This window comes from Anabrus simplex, chromosome 8, assembly GCF_040414725.1.
Source record: "Anabrus simplex isolate iqAnaSimp1 chromosome 8, ASM4041472v1, whole genome shotgun sequence".
Classification (NCBI taxonomy): domain Eukaryota; kingdom Metazoa; phylum Arthropoda; class Insecta; order Orthoptera; family Tettigoniidae; genus Anabrus; species Anabrus simplex.
In genome coordinates this window covers 66281605-66305955 of record NC_090272.1, presented here as the reverse complement: position 1 = coordinate 66305955, position 24351 = coordinate 66281605, and the positions used below count along the sequence as shown (strand labels likewise).

Below are 24351 nucleotides of genomic sequence, written 5' to 3'. Positions count from 1 at the left end.
CGCTGTCGGCAGCCCTGAAGATGGTTTTCCGTGGTTTCCCATTTTCACACCAGGCAAATGCTGGGGCTGTACCTTGATTAAGGCCACGGCCGCTTCCTTCCCATTCATAGGCCTTCCCTATCACATCGTCGCCATAAGACCTATCTGTGTCGGTGCGACATAAAGCAAATAGAAAAAAAATTAATAACTTTAGTCGATAGTAAAACACACCAGCTATCTGAATATTCTTTTTGTTTTAAAAGCTTGGTCATACAGAATGTGGGCTACTTCAGTGGGAAGGACGCAGAAATCTATAATGTATAATACTGCACTATTGTCATCGCACACATGCTGTTCAGTGGGCTACTTTCTGTTTGTTTTTCCACTCTGTTGTTCGCTGCGGTCTGGTAGCAACATACAGATGGGAAAAAGTTGTAGAAGAGTTGTCAGCCTCTTCCATTTTATTACAAGTGATTAAATTTCTCACAACCTGTGGTTCATTTAAGTGATATAAGATTTGAAAGAGCCTCCGTGGCTCAGACGGTAGCGCGTCGGCCTCTCACAGCTGGATACCGTGGTTCAAATCCCGGTCACTCCATGTGAGATTTGTGCTGGACAAAGCAGAGGCGGGACAGGTTTTTCTCCGGGTACTCCGGTTTTCCCTGTAATCTTTCATTCCAGCAACACTCTCCATTCTCATTTCATAGCATCTGTCAGTCATTTATAAATCACTTTGGGAGTGGCAACCCCATCGTACTAATAGCCTATATATGCTTAATTCATTCCATCCCTGATCCGGTCACGACTGGAAAACAGGTTATAGGTTTTCATTTTCATTTTTCATTTTCAAGATTTGAAAACGTCTTCAGGTATTCAAAAATCTACGTGGAGACCATTTACAACAAAATTCAGGCAGGAATTAAGCTGTATCTTCCAAATTACAGTTGTTGTATGCCTGTGAGTGTTTCGCGCTGGAATATTTCAGTTAGTTGCCAGGTGATCTTATAAACATTCACTGCACGACTGCTGGCTGTATATTTTGGGTTATGCTGTGTAATGAACTATATAAACACTGCCAATGCATTTCTTCATAAGGAGAAAACAGAAAAATGAAACCTGACACATCAAAGGTTGCTAAGATAAAGCAACAAAGAATTTAAAATGGCTACCTATTATCTGAACCATCAGAAAATGATGCTTTACTGTTTCCATTCGTTGTGAGTTGTACCCGTGTGAGCGACACCACGCGTCTGGGCGTAGCCTGTGAGTTGTACCACTATACGAGCGACACCATAGGTCTGCGTTGCCAGTGATTAGTACCCACTCTGTAGGAACATCACGGGAATACCGGCACCCATGATTAGTACACCTAGGTGAGGAACCTCATCGGTTTGCGTTGGCTATGAGTGAGAAACACCATAGGTCTGCGTTACCTTTACGACGTACAATACTTGTGAAAAGTACCTTAATGTTTGGAACACCGTGAGTTTACGCTACCTTTGATTAGTACCGCAGCTTGAGAAATATCATGGTTCTCCTTTACTACCGATAAGTGCCATTAGCATCATTGTGCTTTATAAGTGGTCCGTTGGTCACTAATACTATTATTTACAATCTTTTTTGAGTCTGATCCACTGGTTTTTTTTTTTTTTTTTTTTTTTTTTTTTGTGTTCATGTCCATCCATTCATTCTTCATGACTTTTTTATTTTGGTCAGTGAATGCTTTTCAATTTTTCGTTGTTATCTCATTTCGTACAATTAGGGGCCGATGACCTTGATGTTAGGCCCCTTTAAACGACAAGCATCATCATCATCATCATCATCCACTCGTTGCCCCTAGCATGGGGCTAAAATGATGTCCCTATTACATCTTGGGGCACTATTTTAAGTTCTTTTAAGTCAGGTTTAATTTTTCTGTTTTCTCCTGAAGAAGAAAGGCAAGATTCCTTTTGAAACGCGTTGAGTGTGTTTATATAGTTCATTACGCGACATAAACCCAAAATGTACATTATTATTTGCTAGCTGTATCTTTCAGTGTGTGGTTAGAGCACTAATGAGGTTAAGAGGGAGGTACAAATATGCCTGCAAATGATGATGAATGTTCGGAAAATAAAAGGAAATTCTTCACGTTGGCAGGTTTCCCACACATCTTGGGTGCAATTGACTGCTCGCATATTCCAATTTTGCACTGTCCCGATGACAATGGTGTACTTTTCAGAAATTGTAAGGGGTATTTTGCTATTAACACACAAGTTATTTGTGGTACAAGTTTGAAGATCATAAATATTGTTTGCTTGTTCTGTGCATGATGCACGAATTGTGGACAATAGTACTGTTGAAGTGAACCTTGAGCATGGTTTATATAATGGAATGTTAGTGAGAGATAAGGGTTATGCTTGTACAAAATTCCTCATGACATTACTCCTAGAACCAAATACACCTGATGAACACAGGTACCTACAGCACGTGGCAATGCAATAGTAGTTACGGCTGTTCTCCGCAGTTTTGCTCTGGATGTAGGCAACGTGTATGAAGAAAGAGATTTGTTCAACAACAACAACAAAAACATTCAATTTGTCAATCATGAAGAAAACATAACAGGAAATGCTATTTGACGAGCTGTTATAAATGATTACTTTTCATGAATGTGAAAACAAGTTGGTATACTTTTTCATGTTCCCTTGTAAAACTTAGGTTGTAAATAAAGATAGTGTTCTGAGAAATCTTTATTCTAAATTAAACTAAATAAAATGTGATCAAAATAAAAGGACGAACATATTTAAGCTGTAAATAAAACATTTTTAATAATAAATTGCTGACAAAAATGGTTATAAGGTGAAAATCATTATACATTAATGTTTGAAAGTTCAATCTGCCATTTCAGATACAGTTTCGTGCACTTCACTCACGTGATCCAAGTAAAAAGTTGACAGAGTTTGATACAATATCAAATATATTTTGTTCTTCAATAGTTCCAACACGTTCATTCCTATAGTGTGTGCTTCCTCTTGCATTTCTCTCTCCCTTTTCATAATTGGAATCTTTTCTTCATGCTCTATGTGAAGTCCAGACACGCCTGATGTAGCTCTTCATGCTGCTTATCTATCTGATTGTGCTGTCTGTTAGGTCGTTTCTAATTTTTTTAGTACTTCCAAGATCTGTAATATGACAAAATATGTGTCTTTACCATAATATAGCCATAAGAATAGACTTAGAGGTTTATAAACACTTTCAACAATACAGTGAAACCTTGTTAAGACGTTTCTGCTGGGTACAAGGAAAAAGAACTTGTTAAGCGAGAAAACGTAGTAATGAATATACGAATAAAAACTATCCAACAGTTATATGAAAACACTAGATATGATTTTTTCTGACATGAGGGCATTTTACATCATGTACATGCAGGTACAGTGAAAACTATAGGCGTACCTACCATTTCTAAACATGAGAGGAAAGTATTAAAAGGCGTGGAAAAACACGAGAGAACAAATATGAATACCTTTGCGGTGGGAATTATAAAATAACAAGTACACTGAAAGGGATGAAAAACACCAGACAACAAATATGAAACGTGCACAGAGGCCAACAAAAATATCGAAGTATAATTGCAGATTACACTCTTTCTAAAACAAATGTTAGTAGAATCCTTTTATTTTGGAGCAGGGGGTTATTTAACATTATTTTCTGGTCACACTCATAGACAATGAATTGGTGGTTACATTCAACCGTGTGCAACTGCGAGAAAATTTTGGCCACCATTTTGAATCGAAAGAAACTTCGACCAACTTGAGTGATCGAGTCAAAACTCGAAGGTGTGAGTTTCAACATTCATGACCTCTGTGCGCTTATGTCAGTCAACTTTGTGACAGATTTTAATTTTGACTTCATTATTAAGGAATTTCACAATAATTTGCGTATCCATAACTGGGGTACCACAAGATAAATATACACCACGCTAGTCAATTTCACACGATTATGTTCCTAATCCAGATTTAGGCTATCATATCATGTGACAAATATTAACCACACTTCACTGTACCACTCAACATAAAATACATTTCTACCTTCTGAATGGAATGCGAAATACAGGCACAAACAAGCTCACTCTGCTATTCAGCAATCTCGCTGTTAACCGGCAAGCAAAAGTGAACATTCCTGAGGCTAAGGGCTTGCTCCCCGAAAGTGCAACTTTTCCTTTGAAGTTCACGAAGGCCTTTTCCCGTAATTATGCAGTTGTAGCGACGGCCTTTACCCGAGATGGAAATCACATTTCTTTCACAAGTGATGATACATTTCTACCTTCTGAATGGAATGCGAAATACAGGCACAAACAAGCTCACTCTGCTATTCAGCAATCTCGCTGTTAACCGGCAAGCAAAAGTGAACATTCCTGAGGCTAAGGGTTTGCTCCCCGAAAGTGCAACTTTTCCTTTGAAGTTCACGAAGGCCTTTTCCCGTAATTATGCAGTTGTAGCGACGGCCTTTACCCGAGATGGAAATCACATTTCTTTCACAAGTGATGACAAATACAGTAACAATTTCAGGTCTAGGAAAAATGTGACAGTACTAAGTAGTAATAGCGAAAATTTGTAACGCTTTAAGTGAGGTATTTTTACATAGATTTAATACGATGAGTATCGGGACTTTGAATTTACGACATGCCAAGCGGGAAAACGTGTTAATGAGGAACGCACTAACGAGGTTTCACTGTATTTTCTTATCAAATAAGAGTTAATTTTGCACTTACCAACTTTTGAACCTCCAGCAGTATCAGTGATAGAGATTTCAGCGTGATGATCCACCGGAATATCCAGACTTGGGCATACTTCATTTTCATTAACCAGATCAGCATAACTGTCATCAGCTCCATGTATATTATTGTTGTTTTCTTTGATATGATTTTCTGCTATCACATTATCGTGTTAAACTGAATTAATACCAACAAACACTTGAGGCATTATTTCAATTATTATTTGTGAGACATTATCAACATGTGTTGCCTGTGGACCCTCACCAGTTTAATTTTTTTCACATGTGTCCATAGCTTTCTGTTTTTTAGCCTTCACTTTTAAGTCCTTCCACAGAATTTTAAGTTGCTCTTCACTGCATTTTCCATCACTCAAAGGATTGAATTCTTCTGTCATGGCTTTCCATGCATTTCTTTTCTTATCTAGCATCGTTACGTCATGTTTCTTACTCTCTATATCCTTTGCATAGATCTTTATTATCTCCACTAACAAGCATTTATATCTTTTGCTTACATTTTTCTCCCAGCTTCCCGTCACACATAACATTATCCATTTAGATTTCTTTTAAGAAAACATGCAAACACAACAACACTCCACAAGTAATGAATGCTACTTCTATAGTAGTAACCAAAAGAGTAAATGGTACTTCATCTCTCTGATGTTACTTCCCAAAGTAGTTAACTTACATGGTATGGACTTCTTTAGTAGATGCTACTTCTGGAGGAATTTACTCCAAGATGGTGTGCACCACTCTTAGAGTATTACTCATTTCCTACTTAGTGAGAGAAATAGAGACTTAAAGGAAAGATGTACGGATATATAATACTTGAGGCTTTGACCTCCTCTGGATGGCTTTTGGTATACAGCTAGAGTTTTAACAACTTTGCAAGTGTACTTTGATCATTTTTGTATCTTACATTGTGCGTTATATGGTTACTTTTATTCTGTCTTTTCAGAGATCCAGAACCTAATGGGAATGTTTCTATACTTGCCACATGGCATTGATTCATCACCATACAGTCAGTTGTTGGATCCAAACCTCTGGGCAGAGATCTATGACGTGTTCACTCATGATGCTTGTTCACTGCTAGGTCTTAGTGTTGATAGTCCACTTTCAGTTTGGTAAGTTAAGAGGAAGATGTCATTCTATTATCGTTCTTAATGAAATACATTATGCATATAGTCCCTTTATTTTGCCTTGCAGGTCTACTATTGAATAACTTTTACTGGACATTGTTTGAAAAGAGCCACACAACCCGCATTAGTTATTGCAAAATATTTTTATAGTAGTCTACTGTTGTTATCGTACTATATACTGGCAGTAAGCTAACTTTTCTGTGCTATGATGCAAAGGTTCATCTGGACTCTTTAATGCATGCACAACAGTAAATTTGTAAGGATACAGATGCAGGTCCATTTTTTTTTAATGTTTCAACACAGTGATCTCTTAATTCCTACTTGCACAGATAAATGGCATTGAGATTTCGTCTGACTTTGTTCCAGGCTTTTCTTCACTCAAGCAATGTTTTCTGGTGTTTGAACTTTTTTTTTGAGGTAGTTGCAGATTTTGTTCGCTATAGAGCCCGTTTCATGCCATTTCACCACTAAGTTTTGCATTGCAGACTTTGCTGGAGGTTTTACCAAAACATTTCCCATCTTAAACTCCTGTGCAAACGTTTCTGCACAGGTTTTCCACGAATCGTGCTTTGCATAACACATGACAATGAACACACATTTTATCGTGAGCACCATCTTGTGTTGCAATCAACTGGTCACTAAACACGTCTGCTCCTCTCACTCACATGTAACAACACAGCGAAGTACTCGGGATGTGCGTATGCGCAGACATTTGAGAGCAACCAATTGGTGCATCGAAATCACAGTTTCCAGCATTTCCTGTGATGGGCACTTCTGCTCTTCATTCACAAGTGTCAATTCTGCACCAGTCTTATAAATATTTTCTGGGCCAATTTTATTTTGCCCACCTGTTACAATAAGATGTCGGAAAAGTCAAAAAGATAAACTAATGGTTGTGGAAAAAAATGTCAGGTCTGTGGGCTGAAGTTGGGTCAGTATTCTGAAGTAGTTAGATGTGGATGCAGGAGACCATGAACTGTGGCAGCAGTATGTGTCATGAAATGCTACAAATGAAGGCATGAGGAATTACAAAGAATAAAGTTTGATGATGTTGCTTGTTTGTTTAAAAGGGCTTAACATCTAAATCATCAGCCTCAAGAACAAAGGAGTCAGTGAAAGTGAGTTTAAAGCAACCAGATGTTGGGCTATGTGCTTCATGTGAAGAAACAACCTTAGTGTGTGGATGCTTACATCACTGTCTCAGTGATAGCTGGAAGAATACCCAGAAAAAGTAACAGCATTTCATTGGTTTGTGTCTCCACAGCAGCAAGAATATCAGTACCTCCTATTATGGATAAGAAATCCAGATCAGACTCAACTTTATTTTGATATGCCAAATTGCTCAACCATCCATTGAAACTGTGTGCGAGTAGATAGTTTGAGTCTGGGTACTTACCACACCACAAATCGTTGTGTGAAGTTTCAAGAAAACTGGAATTTCGTGTGCACCAGATGGATTGAAAGATGATACAGACCAAGCGAGTTGGCTGGCATGGCTTCCCATTTTCACATCAGGCAAATGCTGGGGCTGTACCTTAATTAAGGCCACGGCTGCTTCCTTCCCATTCCTAGCCCTTTCTATCCCATCGTAGCTGTAAGACCTCTATGTTTCGGTGCGACGTTAAACCAATTAACCCATTCAATTCACAATAAATGGCCATGCTGTTGACTGTAGAATTAGATTTAATTTGCTTGCCCGTAGTTTGAGCGTAACTGTCTCACAAAAAATTGCATAAATTAAAAACGAATGCAGACAATTCGCTCAAATTTTTCGTTCATGCCGTTGAAGGTTATGACTTTCCCATTCTTCATTCCTTGAGTGACTGCTGACTGTCGTACAAATGTTTCATTTGAAATAAATTCAAAAAGAGCAGATTTGAATAATTTCAAAAAGAGCGGATTCGTGTACTCTAAAAACATCGCAGTTTCAGATGGCGGGTGAACCATATAATTTTTGTAAGTATTTCTGAAACTGCTGCATCCACGAAATGGATATATGTCAGGATTATCGTCTTTTTTCTCCAATTTCCAATCACCGGTCGTGCATGTTTGGAAGAAACTGGCACGGCACTTTCACTCTCACTTTCTTCAATATTCTGCTCACTTAAGTTACTTTCACTGTCCTTGAACTCGGATTCATTTTCTAAAACGTCATTATTGCCATAATCGCCATCTAAGCAATGTCTACAAGAATTTTCATTTTCAATATCTCGTCGGCATTACCGCGAAACCGCTTTCACTGCATAATGAGTACTGACTACCAATGAAAATAAATTGTTATTCAACAATTCCAGTGTCGCACAGAAATACTGACAGGATTGTTTACCAAGAGTACATGCCTCTAGTTCCCTACCATATGTATTGTTAGAAATTACAGTATATTGCAAACAAAATCTAATATACGAAGATAAGTGAGGCACTACGTCACTGCGAGCTGAGCTCTTAATTTGATTCCTGTACCTAAGCACTGTGCGACCACAGCTCGTCATATGATGCCAATGGGTTTTAAAAAAACTCAGAGTATGGCGCTGCAGTCGCAACAAACCAGCACCAACAATATGTTCGCCAAATTGTCGACGAAGGTAATAGCGTGCATGCGTTAAGTCATGGTAACAGTTTTAAAGCCTATTGAGGGAATATGTTTGTTTTAATATTTTCCAAAAGTCTGTATTAATATATTTGCAATGCTTTGTGTGTGCAGTCAACTAGTTTTCTATTATTTCAAGAAAATGTTGTACACAAGAACCTCGTTTATCCGGATTAAGTGGGACCGGAACTGATCTGGATTGTCGAAAATCAAGATATTCCGGAAAAACTAAAGAACAAATACAGTACATACATATTATATAATCTATTAACACAAGTTGTACAGTAATACCTTTTTTTCAATTGTACAAAAAATATAAGAACACTTTTTGTACATTTACGACTCTGTTTTATGCACTAAAATAAATTGTGAGTTTTTTCTGTTTTACATTTGTATATCATTTGCGCGCAGCACAACCACGAAGACGTTTTACTAACAACAGTTCTGCCGGTGTGATTTCAGTCAAGGATTCTAAATAGGCCATCAGTTTGTCCAGCTGCATTGTTGCCTCTCTGTGAGTCATTGTTTCTTCTAATGGAGCGCTGGTTTCATTTTTGAATTCACCATCAGTGAATTAATAGTGCGTTCGAATCCCACCTCGGCCATCCTAGGAATGGTTTTCCACAGTTTCCCATTCTCAATTCCAGGCGAACGCCGGGACGGTACCTTTGATAGACTGGCTGAATTACTTCCAATTCCTGTCCTTAACTATCCTTGGCAGAAAAGACATTCAAGAAGTCGACGCCGAAAAAGAAATACTGTACAAGTAAAAGCAAATTTTTATTATTTTCGATCTGGATGAAGCAGAGATCCGGATTAATGAGGGCCGGATAAATGAGGTTCTTGTGTACTGTTTCGTTCCTGGTTGTAAATCTGGTTATGAAAGGAAGCCTGATGGTAGGCTATTTTTTATGCCACCAAAAGAAAATGCAGTGAAACCTCATTAGTGCGTTCCTCATTAACACGTTTTCCTGCTTAGCATGTCGTAAATTCGAAGTCCCGATTCTCATTGTATTAAATCTATATAAAAATATCTCACTTATTGGGTCACGAATTTTTGCTATCACCACTTAGTACAATCACATTTTCCTAGCCCAGAAAATGTTATTTTGTCATCCATTGTGAAACAAACGTGATTTCCATAAGATCCGTTGCCACAGTTGCGTGATTGAGGGAAAAGGTTTTAAATTCCTGAATTTCGCAGGATAAGTTGCACGTTTGGGGAGCAAGCCGTTAGCCTCAGGAATGTTCAGCTTTGCTTGCTGGTTAGTAGCAAGACTGCTGAATAACACAGTGAGTCTGTTTGTGCTTGTATTTTGCATTCAATTCAGAAGTTAGAAATTTATTTTGTGTTGATTGGTACAGGGAAGTGTAGCGAATATTTGTTGCATGATACAGTAGCCTGTATCTGGATTAGGGACATATAAACATACCTATCGCATCACAAATTTTCACTATTACTGCTTACTACGAGTATGATCACATTTTTCCTAGCCCTGAAAATGTTATTTGTCATCCTTTGTAAATGAAACGTGACTTCCAACTCGGGTAAGAGCCGTCGCTACACTTGCGTTATTACAGTAAAAGTGAGCTTATTTGTGTTTGTCGCATTCCATTCAGAATGATATAGATATTGATTCCCATAGGGAACCTGAAATATTTTGTGTTGAGTGGTACAGTGAAGTTTTGTCGCGTGATACGGTAGCCTATATCTGGATTAGGAACATAATCATGTGAAATTGACTAGGGTGGTCCATATTTGGCATGTGATAGCCTAGTTATGGATACGGAAAAAGTCATGAAATTCCTTGCTAATGAAGACAAAATTAAAATCTTTCAAAAATTGGACTGGCATCCGCATCTTTAAGTGCACGGGGGTCACGAATGTTGAACTCACACCTTCCGAGTTTCAACTCGATCATTCGACTTGGTCGAAGTTTTTCAAAATGGGGGTCAAAGTCATTCCTCCTGATTCCTCCCAGTTGCACATGGTAGAGTGTAACCTCCAGTTCATTGTCTAAGAGTGTGACCAGAAAATATTGTTACATAACCCACACTGCTGTGAAGTAAAAGTCTTCTACTAACATTTGTTCTAGAAAGAGTGTGATCTGCAATAATACTTGGATATTTTTATTGGCCCAGTGCATATGTTTTCATATTTGTTAATTGGTGTTTTTCACACCTTTCAGTGCACTTGTTATTTTATAAGCCCCAGTAGAAAAGGTTTTCATATTCGTTCTCTTGTGTTTTTCACACTTTTTAAGTACTTTCCTCTCATCTGTACCCCTGGATTCACAACATAAAATGCCCTCATGTCAAAAAAACATTATATCTAGTGTTTCTATATCCCTGTTGGGATAGTTTTTATTTGTATATTCAGTAGTACGTTTTCTTGCTTAGCACATTCATTAAGCACAGTATTGCTTTCGCTTTTTGTAATGTTCAATTTTATCTCGTGTGTTCTCTTATTAAAGTCCAAAGGTATTTCTTCGTGGGGACTGAGAATTTTATTTACAATTCCCTGACAGTATTACTCATAAGTCTGATGATGATGATGATGATGCTTGTTGTTTAAAGGGGCCTAACATCAAAGGTCATCGGCCCACTCATAAGTCTAATCAGTTGGATGTTGTATTTGATTATTTGATTTATCAGTGTAACCTCCATCAAAACAGCTGACTGTGTAGCATTGGTGATTGGCTTCACTAGCGCCGCTTGAACTTGGTGAGTTCTCACTAGGTATTCTTTGTCATGCTTATAATGAATCGTTGCGTTCCTTTCTTCTTTTTGTGTTTGTACTGGAGTCGTAGTCCTTTACCACCTGTATTCATCTTTATCTTTTTGTCTCTTCCCCTTTGCTGTACTGTATTCATGCACTTTTGTTCTTATCTCTCACTAACCACACCAAGACTGAAGATCAGTCGAGATGGCTCCTCAATGAGTGTTGAAGCTGCTATCTTGATGAAGCTGGGAATCAGAAACAAGCTTGTTGGGGACTGAGGAAAAACTGGATATGAAATATTTGGGTTGATGGGAAGAGAGCTTATTTATTTGAAGACAGCAGTGTATAAAGATACGGAGGTTGTCTTTGTCTCCTTTCCTGTTGTTTCCTCTTCTGACACTGACCTGTCATGGTGTGGGTTTTTTTTTTTGTCTCACTGACACAGATAGGTTTTGCGGTGAAGATGGGATAGGAGAGGCCTAGGAATGGGAAGGAAGCGTCCGTGGCCTTAATTAAGGTATAGCCCCAGCATTTGCCTGGTGTGAAAATGGGAAACCACAGAAAACCATCTTCAGGGCTGCCGACAGTGGGGTTCGAACCCACTATCTCCCGGATGCAAGCTCACAGCTGCGTGCCCCTAACGGCACAGCTAACTCGCCCAGTGTCATGGTGTTTATTCTATTATGTGTTCCTCTTCATGTTCTTATCTTTCTAACTAATTTTTGGTTTATGGACTGTAGGATCAATTTTCCTGTAAGTAGGCAACCCTCATGCTGAAGGTTAGTCCTCACTAGTGTGCGTTCCCAGTTCTTTTCTTCAGCATGGAGTGGAGTGAATATGGAAACAGTATAGTTGTAATTACCTTGCACAGGGTAATGTTAGTACGGATGTTCTGTCGACTAACAGGCAACACTGTCATTTTGAACTTGCTTATCTTGAGACCAAATTGCTTGAATATACATACATTCCAGTCATTCAGCTTCTGTTGTACTTCAGCCTCACTATAACTCCATTTCTCCACATCATCTGCAAAGGCAAGAGCTTTAAACTCAGAATTGTTGTAGAGTTTCTTGATTCTTTTCATTATTTTATCCATTACAGTGATGAATAAAAGTGGGGATAATACCCTGCCTAGTCTCAGACCACTCCGAATATCCATCCCCTATTTGGATGTAACTCTGGCAATGGTCATATAGCATTTTGACTTAATTAACACTTTGAAGACGAGCGACGTACGCCGTACGTCATTTGTAATGTTCCGTGGAGGTAGAGCAGCATATGCTGTACAGCATTGAGTTCTAATGCTTATATATCTGCTTCACCGTACTACGAACGTTAACAGACTGCTGTAATACATTCAGCTGTGCTTGTAGTTTATTAAAAAAAATATTAGGTAGCAGCACATCATCGGAACCTAATTCTATTATGATACCAAGTTGGTACTACCGAGGCAGCTTCATAGCTGCATGGTCTCACGCGGCTGACGACTAGAGCCAATTTCCACAATTAATGTAATTTTTTCATTTCTCAATGATGTTGTGTTTCATAGATGTATCATAGTGTGTGTGACTATATAACCTTTCATGTTTTTAATATGCATTGTGAATATTTTTTTAAATTGAAAGTAGAAAATATTTTTTATAAAAGTTAGTGATTTTGCTCCAATTTTGAGATAACAAGGTATGCATGCATAGCTTAAACATTGCTGAATCCAAAATAGGTTTCTGACTGTAAGTAAGGTTATCAGTTATTTTTGTATAAAAATGTGAAAACTCACTAAAATGCTCAGTCCACAGTGTAAGATCTAACTTCACCTGCTCAGTCTTCAATGTGTTAAGCACATGGTATAGATCTGTTCTCAAGGCATTCCCAGATATTTTGTCACTGTACACTGGTGTGTCTTAACATATTAAAAGGAAATTGGAAAATCTCAAATCCTATTCTAGTTATTCAAAAACTAGTTTGTGACAGTATTTGGGGCTAGACTAGGTCTATATGTAAATTTATGACTTGTATTCTTGTAATTGTCCAGAATTTGAATATCAACAAGAGAAATGTGGACCAGAATATCATTTGAATTATGCAGGACAGTAGATAAACGCTACATTGCCATAGGGACTGATAAATGTTATGCTTGTTTCAGCATTAATGCTGGCTGTACAGCGTTACCAGCACTTCTCAACATCAAGCAGGTGATGCAGCAGCGGCAAGTTACTGGTATTTGGAATGGAAAGGATGAGCTTCCAGTGAGTAATTATATCCATCATAATTGTGTGAAGTATGGGAATTACAGTGCAAAGGATGAATTGAATGATTTTAGAACATCTTTTAACCATAGAACTGGCAATGTTAAATCTTGTGGTGGTAGCCATATTTGTCAACTTTTATTTGTCTAAATAAAATACAACATATCAACAAGGTATGCAATAAATCTATGAGTTTTATATATCTACATAAAGCCATACACTGAGGATTGTCTTGCTGACACGAAGTTGCCTAAACGTTTTGACTAGAAAAATCTACAGAGGTTATAACTAATCATAAAACCGAACTCATGGCTGCAGTGGACATCGAGAATGACAAAACGTAGACTGACATGACGTCTGTTGAATAATTGAGGAAATTACATGAAGAAATATGAACATGTTGAATATTTGACAGTGCCATTACAGCAGGGACTAAAGTGTTGAATATTCGACAGTTGCTAGTTCTATAGTTAATACATGCTTAATTCCAACTCTTTCAGTGATATAGATCATCTTTTCTCATTTGTCAGTAAAATGTTTGACACTACAGCTTTTCTGAAAAGAAGCGTCCAATATTTAGAGAAGAGGAAGAATGAATCACAACAAGAAATGAAAATCTGACAAACATGGTCCTAAAATTATCTTCTGTGAAACGTTTATATCACAGGAAGAGTAGCCTTTTACAAGAAACAAATGAGGTGACAGAATAGAGCCATTTATCTCCTGTGTATTATGCAGTACTGCTGTATTACCAGCTGGGTAGGTTATTTTCAGATCTGTTGAATCAGAGTTTGTTGTAACTGTAATACTGTTTTGCCGTTCTTTTCCTGTTGCTTGTATGCTGAAAGCCCAGAAAAAAATCATTAGGCAGAAAGAAATAACAACAGTACAGTATTACTGTCGCAACAAAATGTTCTCTTTTTCAACAGGTACAAAACTAACTTACCCAACTGTACAGTAATACTGCAGTATGGAATAAGTTTACATATTACGAACTCTTCATGTTACCATCTCCTTAAGCATCCTCTTGATATAAACACAAACAAAAGTATGCTGCATAATACATAGTGACGAACACCTGCATTTTGTTCCTCATTTATTTCTTGTGGCAAAGAGCTCACAGTAGACGATGTGCTACTCTTATTGTGATGGTAGACATTTGCTAATTTCTAAGAAGGTATTTGTTTTAGGACCCGTATTTTTGGTGGGACTTTTTATTTCTTGTTTTCGCTGTTTACTTTCTTTCTTTTTTTCCTTTCAAAACACACTGTATAATTATAACTTCCAAATCTTGTTTCAGCTGGTAATTTTTGATATGTTTACATAATTGTTTTATTTGTAGATTGAGATTGACCTGGGTCAAGAAAGTCGGTACCACTCCGTGTTCGCATGTCCCATTCTCAGGCAGCAGAGTACTGACAGTAATCCTCCTATGAGATTGGTCTGTGGTCATGTCATCTCACGTGATGCCCTCAACAAGCTAAGTAATGGTACAAAGTAAGTAAGATATTCAAAGAAACTATTATAACCATGCAATATTATTTTCTTTGTTGAATTGGAGACAGTATTTGTGATTCTTTCATGTTTTATGTATCAGTACAGAGGATGCCCTTTTAACTGATTGTCGTATTAACTGACCGACCCATAGTTGCTTACAGTTTGCCATGGTTTTGAATGCTCATGCTGCTTCCCCCATGCATGGACAAAATGCAACTTGTTTTGTCATATTGCTTACAATAGCATATGTTGGTTTTTCTTTTTAGTCAGTTCATAAGTCTTATTATTATTATTATTATTATTATTATTATTATTATTATTATTATTATTATTATTATTATTATTATTATTATTATTATTATTATTATTATTGGCCACATTGGACCATTCGAGTCGAACCACGTCCACTTTCCCTTTAAAGGTTGGGCTGATGACCTAGATGTTAGGCCCCTTTAAACAACAAGATTGTACTGTTTGATTCTTACAATCTGCCCTGTACTTTTTCATTTGTTCCAATTGTAATGTTCTCAATTCGTCTAAAATCTCCCTAGCTCTTCTATGTGTCATTTCTGTTGAAAATTTGCGAGTTTTATGAAGGGTGCTGATTTTATTTTTGTTCTCTGCATTTATCTCGAGTCCAGCTGCTTTTTGAGATCAGCGAGATCTGATAAGCCTACAGTAGAACCTTGATTATATGTTCCCAGAAGCTATGTTTTCCCGTATTATTTGTTCAAATTACTTGGTCCCGCGAGTACCCTAATTAAATCACGTTGTAAAAATCCTGCATTATCCATTCCTCGATGAAATTATTTCCCGTATCAACCGTCCAGAAATCTCAGTCCTATCAACGCTAAATCCTCAATCACGCGTTTTTCAAGAACTGTATCTCACGAAAGGACAGCTGTGGCATACTTACGGTTCTTGGTGTTAACATCCCATCATTGTGGTAATTTGAGAAAAAGCGATCGGAGGTGAACTTGCATAAGGGACCATCGCGTTCGGGTGGTATTGTTTATAGAATCGAAATCATAAAGCAGAAAGTGTCCACAACAATTGGAAGGAGACAGAGTGCATTTCGACAGCTCTACTTGAAGACGGAACGAGTTTTGTCAAATGTTCGTACTTGCCAGACATCTACATTATGTCCAGGGTTAGCTTTTTATTTGTTTATGTTTTTCAAGTGTATCGCCGAACAATTTTTCATCACTTTCCCCAGGACACTGTATAGTCACTGAACTTTCAGGTAGGAATCGAAACTGCTCCTTCTTAAGTAACACAAATTTAGTATTTTAATATTATCGTATACGATTATGTTATCGAGACCAGGACAGATGTTGCATGGGAGGTTTTGGGATTGCCTATTACTGTTTTGGTCCTAATATAAGACTGGGAATTTCATGTTTTTTTAACCTTTACCACTCGTCTGTCGGGTGAGGCCCGACATTATGATATTCCCGTTCCGGTCGCATGTCGGGGGAGACCCGACACGGCATTTTATCGCCCACCGCTCGTCTGCCGTCTCTTAGCCGACAAAATACACGATGTTATACTGTACTGCCATCTTTTGGTTCCGCGTGGAACTTTGTAGAATCCAGATACTATTCGACAATCAGTCAAAAATCCATTATTTAGATGGCAGTGTAGCCGTCAGCTGTCAAATCACGCACATAGTAAACAAACATGGCCGCCATGTGCTCTTCTAGTCATATATATGTTGTATATGTCAGGCAACACACAAAACCTCAGTATTTTCGCACCTCTGCTCCTAATGAATATATCTAATAGCATTTCACGATGCCTAAAAGTGAACAGACGATGATCGGTTTGTGTACCGTAACCCAACATGTACCTGATGCTGACGGCTGGCACAATTATAAATCAACAGATTCAGGTTTCAAGAAATTGCCGTTTACAGTGGTTTCAGCCTACATACTACCGTGAGGTATGAAAACAGAGACTGAATAGAGTTTTTCAATTGCTTTTTAGCGATAATTTGTACACTAAATTATTAAAGAAACCAATCGGTATGCGATAACGGTAATAATAATAATAATAATAAAAATGCAAAATAATTCGTCTTAAATTCCACATATTGCTTTTATTTGCTCCCGTATAGCTTGCTGTAAACGTGCATAGCCTAACTACATCATTTAAAACCAAGTGCTATCTCCCAAATCGTAAAAGATTAATACAGGTCATATAAGATAAAAATGTACATTTAAAATGCGAGTAGTAGAGGCAACACAGAGAACTTTAATTCGAGGGGTAAGGGTTAATTAAAATCTATAAAAACCGCAGTTGTTTTATCTGCGCATGTTACATTTTAAACCTTTGTATCATTTCGCACTCGTATCGACTTGTACAGCAAGCGCGCTTTCCACCTGAGCTCAAGGTCGCGAATAACCATAATTGTGGAAGTTTTGATGATATTTTATTCCTTTCCAATTTGATTGTGATTAGTGACGAGCAGAATTGAATATAATGCATTCGAGAACTTGAGAATCGATACTTACATTTGAAACTATATTCTCGAGTTCACCATAACCTTTAAACGTCGATGTAGGCCTAATTTACGCAGTACAAGATTTCCATAAACTGACTATGAACAATATACCAGTGACCAAATTGCAATGGAAGATTTAAAAAAAGGAATTTTGCCATCATGTTGGGCGCTTTTGTATTCAATTGTTGTTTGGCTTGGAGTTATTAGGTTTTTCAAACAGTTTGACTGATCAAAGTTGCTGAACTGAGGGAAGTTTTCAGAGGAAACTGACGAAGTTTCCCCGGTAAAACTGAATGTAAAGTTTCGAGATTTTTAAGTCTCGTACTGGTAATTAATGTTTGAGCCAGTCCCGCGGTCGAACTTGCCTGCCTCTCACCCGGAGGGCCCGGGTTCGATTCCCGGCCAGGCAGGCATTTTTACCTGGATATGAGGGCTGATTCTACAATTACCTTTAAATGAGGTGCTATTTAATGGTGAGATTGTGACCCCGGTCTAGAGAGCCAGGAATAACGGCCGAGAGGATTCATCACACTGACCATGCGTCACCTCGTAATCTGCAGGCCTTCGGACTGAGCGGCGGTCGCTTGGTAGGCGGAAGGCTCATTGGGGCTGTAGTTTGGTTTGGTTTAGGGGTGTTTGTAAGATTATAAGTATACATATTTCCTTTTTGTGATGTTCAGCCAAATTGTTGATGGTTCATTAATTCCCGGATTTTCCGTTTTCCCGTGTTGTACTTTTTTTTCCGTGGTCCCTCCAAAAAACAGAGAATCTAGGTTCCACTGTAATGTGTTTAAAAATTACATAAAACATTGTTCTGGATAGGCCCTTTATTTTAATATTGTCTGTTTAACCAGCCATTTCTTAATCCAACCAAGGGTCTGGTCCAGACCAGGCCATTTAAGATGATGTCCACAACACTGCAAAAGTGAGTTGTGTTATAAATACAATTATGAGCAGTTGAATTAGAGATAGCTGCCGTTTTGGTAAAATGGCGCTGTGGTCAGCCCGGTACAGTGCAATATGTGACTGTGTTGTCTTACGGCTCTTGAGTAACAGTTGACCACAGGATGGGCAAAACATGAGATCTCTGCACATTTGATTGTGGCCAGGTTATGGTGCCAAGCATATGGATCGTTCCATCTCCAAAGTCGTGCAGGCACTGGGCTTTCTGTAGGCCACCATGTCCAAAGTGTTCCATGAGTACGTGGATTCGGGGAATACCACCACCAGGGTCAACTGCCGTGGAGTACAGCGTAATGATGACAAAGGTCACCATCGGGTAGGTTGGATGGGAAGAGGTAAAAATGAAGTGGCGTATGGCTTTTAGTGCCGGGAGTGTCCGAAGACATGTTCGGCTCGCCAGGTGCAGGTCTTTTGATTTGACACCCGTAGGCGACCTGGACGTCGTAATGAGGATGAAATGATGATGAAGACAACGCATACACCCAGCCCATTGCCAGAGAAATTAACCAATGATGGTTAAAATTCCCGACCCTGCCAGGAATCGAACCCGCGATCCTTCTGACCAAAAGCCAGCACACTAACCATTTAGCCATGGAGTTGGACATTGGAAGAGGTGAAAGACGGGCTTAGAGTGTAGCAGATCACTAGTGAATGCAATGCTGGACAACGACGCATTGTAAGAAGCTATGCCATCCACATCCACATACCTGCCAACTTTTGCGATTTAGGCGGGAGACTCCCGATTTTCGACAGTTTTTCCTGCCTCCCGATTATTCTAGTATTTCTCCCGATTTTAGCTTATTTTAGTGAACTTTAAACATTTGTTTTCAAATCCCACCATTTCAGCTTTGTACGCAAGTGGCCGAAAGTCCTTCGCTCATTGGCCTCTTTGAAATGAAAAATATCAATATAAATGGTCCGTTATTGGACATTATAAATTTTCCAGCCAACTCATTCCTGGTTGCCAGCGTTTTGCCCCCGTGTGCTAGGCTGGGCTCATCAGTTGGTACATCGCACACCTACCAAGACGCATGGCTAGTGCATACCGTGGAGGCCACTGCGTAGGCTAATTGTAGCCACCGGCAGTGCCAATGCACTATGAGAGACTGCATCAATTTTTGGTAGTGAGACAAAGGCCCCGCGGTCGAACTTGCCTGCCTCTCACCTAGAGGTCCCGGGTTCGATTGCTGGCCAGGTCAGGCATTTTTACATGGGTATGAGGGCTGGTTGCAGGTTCATTCATTCTACGATTACCTTTAATTGAGGAGCTATTTAACGGTGAGATGGCGACCCCGGTCTGAGAGCCAGGAATAACGACCGAGAGGATTCATCACACTGACCATGCGTCACCTCGTAATCTGCAGGCCTTCGGACCGAGCAGTGGTCGCTTGGTAGGCGGAAGGGCCATTTGGGCTGTAGTTTCGTTTGGTTTGGTTTAGGGGTGTTTGTAAGATTATAAGTATACATATTTCTTTTTTTGTGATGTTTAGCCAAATTGTTGACGATTCATTCATTCCCGGATTTTCAGTTTTCCCGTGTGGTACTCTTTTTTTTTCTGTGGTCCCTCCAAAAACGGAGAATCGAGGCTCCATTGTGTATTAATTTCTGAAATGCTCATAGTTTCCTATATTAGTGTGATTTATTTTATTTTAATATGTGTTAAACTGTTTATGTGTTGATTTTTTGTAATTAGGTTGCAAAATTAAAAAAATTAGTATGAACTACTTCGAGCAAACCCCTACATATAGGCTGAGTGCAAGAGGGTTAAAGACTTGCTTGACAAGATTTAAGACTCAAGATTCACTGTAGCAATTGTCAGCACTGGTTCCATACAAAATCTGAGAACAGAAAAGGGAACCAATGTAGATTTTATTTTGCAGCCAGATGAGAGGCATTGACAAAATAAGACAAAGAATTCTGTAAAGAGTTAGTTGCCCAAGGTAGCCCATCTGGTAGTGGTATATCAAATGTTGCTTGAATTGAGGAGTTGAAATAGAAGATATGAAAAGAGCTGATGTATGTATGTATGTATGTATGTATGTATGTATGTATTGATTGTCCCCTTCTCCGGGGTCACTCAGTCGGCGGAGCGAGAGTCCCAATGGGTGGAACTTTCGCAGGGCCCACTATACTGTTTCGGGACAGACCTTCAGAAATATTTTTATTTGCAGGGCCATAGGTGACTGGATAGGTGACATAACATGAAGGGAAAAAAAAGTTGGAACCAAATAACAATAACATTTATTAAAATATAAAACAGTCTGGACAGTGCATAAGAAAAAGAAAAAAACTATTTACATAAATATAACTCAAATCGATTGATTCTGGTTTGCAACATGAATATAAGTCTACAGCATGCTCATGGGTTCCATTTGATTCAACTTGTCTTCAATTAGACACTATCCGAAGTCATACTCTAGGTCAAATCCTCCATTTATGGAACTGTAACATTGGACCAATCATAATGTTAGCGACAATGTCATTATGACCAATAGTGCTACATTAGATCATAAAATTACAATATTCCCTTATGGAATAATTTTTTACAAATTATTTCTACCTCCTCATAAAAGTTTGGGTAAATTCCCATCAATTAATTCTGATTCAATTACCATTCTTTCTCTGAAAATATTAATTATTTATTTTCTAGACATTTCCTTCATCTTATTTTAGAGAATTCAGTAATATTTTACTTCTAAAAATATTTTTCAATACTCAGGAAATCCGCTTACAATATACTCGGAAAATCTCTGAACATTATCGTAAGAAAAACCTCTCAATCTTACATGAAAATTTTCTTTACAGTACCATTGGAAATTCTTTGACAAATTTGTTTGGAAATTCCTTGGCAAATTTCCCCTCCTTCATAGATTACATTCGACTGTATTCCTTTTATAAACCACATTAAACGATTTTTCACTGACTAATACACTGTGGATAGATAGTGTCACGTCGCGAAACGCACAATCAACGTAAACTAAAATTCCATTGGACAATAAACCACATAAGAAAAATCACTAAAAGAATTGACACTTATTGAAACACATGGATAAGCTGTCACACCATAACACAGTCTCCCCCAATTATTTACAAGCAGATTATATCATATTGTCGAGGTTATCATTATTATTATTTTTATTATTATGTCTCCCTTCAGAATTAGGTTGAAGACCCTCACGTTATTGCAGATAATAGTAAAGACTCACCATGACCTGTGATGAATGACAAAAATAGGATGAATAAAAACATCGAAGAAATAATCATCACCACCATCAGTTAGGGATACTTCGAAGAAGGCACTCATAACCTCAGGGAAAGAGAAAAATAATTATTGAGTCATACTTTACATAATATAAGTTGTTGAGTGAAAGTTTATTATTATTCCCTGAATAATTAATTATATCACCATAAATCACAATTATCCTCATGACTAACATGTACCCTAGCGGTCCCATGTCGTCTAATATCATCATAAAAATTTATCTTCACAATCGTCGCTCACTTTTAATTCTCAACAACCAGTTTAAATTGTTCCGACTCATTATTATGATTATTATTATTATTATTATCATCATCATCATCATCATCATCATTATTACCTGATTATTACTCCTAAACGCATCTTCTCGATGAGCTGCCTACTGTCCACAGCTATCACCTTCCCTTCTAAGATCAGTCTTACTTCACAAATCATTTCTTTATCAAAGCTTTGATTTAATTATTATTTTAACATAATCCAATTAATTACATCCTTATCGTCATGATTTTTATGAAGTCACACATTATTCTTATTATCATTATGCTTATTATTAGGTTTCATTCCCCCATAATTAATTTTGAAGACCTTAATTACTCATAACCTCGTGAAATTCACTAACAACTGGGGTTTATCAATCATTGAATCAACACAGCAATATTCCAAGAATATGCTCAAAATGAAACTAATGAATCAATGAATCCATGACTACTCTACCATCACTATCATACTACATCTCTAACTAATCTACATTTCATTAAATAAGAATACAATCCAACTAGCAATCTACTGAAAGAGAAGAAACTGTAACAAGAGTACTTATTATTCCGATGTAAATCTCCGGCGCCTTGAATGTAGCTGTAGATGTCTGTCCCTCCTCTGGATTATGGTGGATTGTAGATGAACAAATTCATCGTGCTGGGCCACACACGTCGGCTTAACACGTCAGGATTCTTGTGAAGTCAAATAGCGTAGAATCACTCCAGCATTGTTTTAGAGTTCGCCAGGATTTCCTTCTTGGTCGGTCCATGATGACGGCTGGTCTTCGTAGGTGTTGCTGAAACTAAAATTATTAAAATTTGATCCACACTTGTTGTAGATTAACAGTTTGTCTTACAGTACTTAACTGGCGCATTTATGTACACTGTGGTTCAAGCCTACAGAAAGCTCCAAACCTTGAGCTCATTTCTCAGTTTACAGCACATCGTTGAGTTGTCGGAATCTCGAATAATCTACTGTATTACTGATGAAACGATGTTCCTCGACCAGGTTTGTTCTCGAAGATTCTATTTCAATGATAATCTTCCCTCGTAATTCATACTAGAACATTCCACAAATTTCTGCGGCAATAATATATCACATTAGACTGAATTGTCTACACGGAAAATTAAATTAGCACTCTTAAATATCATAGTCATCGTGCATTACTAGATTGTAGTCGGTTAAAACCACACTGTTCGCTTTCTCCACTGGAACTGTACTGTTCGACGTCTCTTCTAAAAACTCTACTGTTCGCTGTCTCTCTTCTGAAACCACACTGTTCGCTTTCTCCACTGGAACATGTACTGTTCGACGTCTCTTCTAAAACTCTACTGTTCGCTGTCTCTCTTCTGAAACCACACTGTTCGACGTCTCTTCTAAAACTCTACTGTTCGCTGTCTCTCTTCTGAAACCATACTGTTCAACGTCTCTTCTAAAACTCTACTGTTCGCTGTCTCTCTTCTGAAAACACACTGTTCGACATCTCTTCTAAAATGATTCTCCGACCATCCAACATCACTAATTTTCATTGGTCGTCAGCTGTTCTGCGACGTGATTCGTTCTTCAGATTTGGAGCAGATCTTTCTGGAATGTCACTCCCCTTGGCTTCCGGCTCGCTAGGTGACGTAAACCCTGTGACGTGCGGTGACCTTGATCGCCTGGCCCAGATCTCTCTCGTCCGCAACGGAACGGCACGGTAATCAGCTGGTGCTTGCTCACGCGTAGACCCGTACTGCATTACGAAAATTAAACCAACTTCTCTAAATCCAATAAAATACCATTTGGATGGGTACAGTATGTATGTATGTATGTATAAGTACCCAATTTACTTGTCATTTCATTAGGACAGGATCTATGGAAGAGTAGTTGGGATTTCAAGAAATTTAAAGTGGCCACACAGCATAATACTCTGGAGGAGGACTATCACTTGTCAGTATCGATTTCCTTCAGCAGATATGTTTTAATATTGGAGAAGTACTCTGTTACCCAGGTGATTCTTCTGTTCTGAAAAATACTCGTGCCCCATGATTAAAGATGTGCTCAATTTCTAATTTAATAATGCATTGATTTAATAACTTTCATTTGGATTTACAGCTTTTGGTTATAATGTTTATGTCAAATTAATTAAAGTAGCACTAGTATCAAAAGCCTGTCTTTGTAGATGGCATGAACCAAATAAACAAATATGAAATCATAAGAAGATTTATAGGACTGACAAATTCAAGTATCTAGGAGAAGTTAACCAAGGACAATTATAACATGAAATCAGTATTCACTTACGCTAAACTTGGGTAATACTGAAAGTAAATTGGCTAGAAGTAGTTTATTCTGCAGCACCAGTTAAATGGAGGACAATGATATAACAATGAAATTTATATGCATATTGAGAAAATTATAGACATTAAAGAAATTCAACCAGACTCTAGTCAAGTTTCAACCATGCCTCACTTTA

General features: G+C 38.1%; 1 protein-coding gene across 1 annotated transcript in view; it reads left to right on the top strand.

Moving 5' to 3' along the window:
• Positions 1-24351, top strand: part of Sou (required for meiotic nuclear division 5 protein souji) — a 69636-nt gene that overhangs the window by 26786 nt on the left and 18499 nt on the right. The window contains exons 6-8 of the mRNA XM_067152263.2: positions 5684-5849; positions 13317-13419; positions 14762-14916. Coding sequence (XP_067008364.1) covers positions 5684-5849; positions 13317-13419; positions 14762-14916 — 424 coding nt within the window. The remainder of the gene's footprint in view (positions 1-5683; positions 5850-13316; positions 13420-14761; positions 14917-24351) is intronic.